The following is a 1910-nucleotide window of genomic DNA, read 5'->3' on the forward strand; positions in this document are numbered from 1 at the left end:
CAAAACGTAGCCAACACAATATCTTCTTCTTTTTCGGTTCATGAATTCCTCGCCATTTGAGAGGAATTTTTTATAGAGAGAAAAATAAAATTGAGAGAGTTTATATAGATGAGGTAGATTAAAATATTAGAATAGGCTAGTTAAATAGTTTAATAGAGAAGAAGGTTATTTGATTTTTAAGTTAAAACAATCCAAAACAAAATTCATATGCTTTCAACACAAAATTGAATAACACTAGAGAAATAGTGGAATATTCTTCTTCTTCCTCTTACAGAAACAAGCAGCAACATTTTCATTTACAATGCAATTCCACTCTCATCCATACCCTCTAGCTTAAGCAGCCTCTGCTGCTTCAAAATAAACGTCTCAACAGCATGCCGGAACTCTTCATTACTCATCTTCTCCACCATCTCCGGCAACCTCTCCGTCGTCGCCGACCGCCGAGGAGGCTTCACTGACATTTCACGCTTCAACTTCTCCGATTCAGTCCTCCGGAACCTCTCTATCCGCTTCACCGCCTGCTTAACCGCCACTTCAATCGCCGTTTCCGTTTCTGATTCCGTTATAACGACATCGCTGCTCTCGTAACGACCTGCGCCGTTAGGTTTTTCTTCTCCGTACGTCTCCTCCGTTACTTTCGACGGCGGCGTAACGGTAACCGTAACCGTAACAGAATCTCCAATTGAACCGTCTATGGTTGTTTTCCGGTGACTCAACGGATTGTATTCTTCGTCGAGCTTTTCCGATCTGTTAACTTGTTCAGTACGACGTGAAAGCATGTAACACGCGACGATAATCACGTTTCCGACGAGAAAAACGATGTGTTGATTGAACAAATTTGACGAAAACGTCAACAAGTTATCTCCGGAGAGATTCAAATCGTTCAATACAGATATGATGCGAGACGATGACCAGAAAATCAACGCTACGGCGATGAAAAGTTCGATCAATTGTAACAGATTAGCAATGTTTAGATACAGTTTCAACCTGTGAAAACACGTAACACACAATAATAATCACGTTTCCGACGAGAAAAAGTGAAAAAACGATGTGTTTATTGAACAAATTTGACGAAAACTTCAACAAATCATCTCCGAATAAATTCAAATCATTTCGGCGATTAAAACTTCGATTAACTGAAACAGATTAGCAAAGCTGAGAAACAGTTTGTACCTGTGAAGCATATTCATCTTCATCTTCTCGTCTTCAACGACGTCATTTGGATCACACGAAACCATAATTTCATCAAAATCACAAAAAAACCGATCGTTTACAGCGATTTGGAAGAACCGAGCAACGGAAATGTTGAAACAATGATGTGTAATCGGAGATTAACCGGAGGAATCATGGAAGCTGATAATGTACGAACGTAGATGATAGTGGTTAGGGCACAACAGCACGCAGTAACACCGTTGAGTGTGTGTGTTGTTAGTGGTGGTGTGGAAAGTTTCTACAGATGTGTACGATTATATGAAGGTGTGTAGATACTCTCCATGATAATATTGTCTGTCACTGCAACAAATAGTTTTGAATATTTCAAAACTAACCCGTATTATTGCAAATTTTGGATAAGGTATGATGTTATTTGGATTTAAAAATGATTATTTGATTTTGATTAGTTATAATGTAGGTCTGTGTGACATTTAAAGGTGATTTGTTGTAAAGGGATGATTGATTGTTTAAGGGTTTGAAGATTGTGATTCTTTAAAATATTGGTAGGTTTGGAATCAAGAAGATATGTGAATATTGTTTTTTGTTGTCTATACGGGCGAAAGGGTGGTAAACTCCTATCACAATAAACATGTTATGTCAACTTTTCTCTCCACTTCTTATTTTACGCTTAATCACAAAAGCAGGGAATAACTGAAACTGAGCTTACGAATAGCAAGAGCGGGGAAACAAAAAACTAT

General features: G+C 38.1%; 1 protein-coding gene across 1 annotated transcript; it reads right to left on the reverse strand.

Moving 5' to 3' along the window:
* Nucleotides 1-208: 208 nt before the first annotated feature.
* LOC110939376 lies at nt 209-1647 on the reverse strand. The gene is made up of 2 exons (XM_022181029.2): nt 1174-1647; nt 209-987 (listed from the first exon to the last, which is right to left on the reverse strand). Exons 1-2 carry the CDS (start codon nt 1236-1238, stop codon nt 297-299), a joined length of 756 nt encoding a protein of 251 aa, XP_022036721.1. The 5' UTR covers nt 1239-1647; the 3' UTR covers nt 209-296.
* Nucleotides 1648-1910: the final 263 nt, after the last annotated feature.

This window comes from Helianthus annuus, chromosome 5 (assembly GCF_002127325.2).
Source record: "Helianthus annuus cultivar XRQ/B chromosome 5, HanXRQr2.0-SUNRISE, whole genome shotgun sequence".
NCBI classification, from domain to species: domain Eukaryota; kingdom Viridiplantae; phylum Streptophyta; class Magnoliopsida; order Asterales; family Asteraceae; genus Helianthus; species Helianthus annuus.

Bases quoted from the DNA above. Each gene is read 5' to 3' on its own strand.
- LOC110939376 (XM_022181029.2), bottom strand. From the start codon at position 1,238: ATGGTTTCGTGTGATCCAAATGACGTCGTTGAAGACGAGAAGATGAAG. The intron at 988-1,173 runs GTACAAACTGTT...GTGTTTTCACAG, and splicing joins AAGATGAATATGCTTCACAG to GTTGAAACTGTATCTAAACA.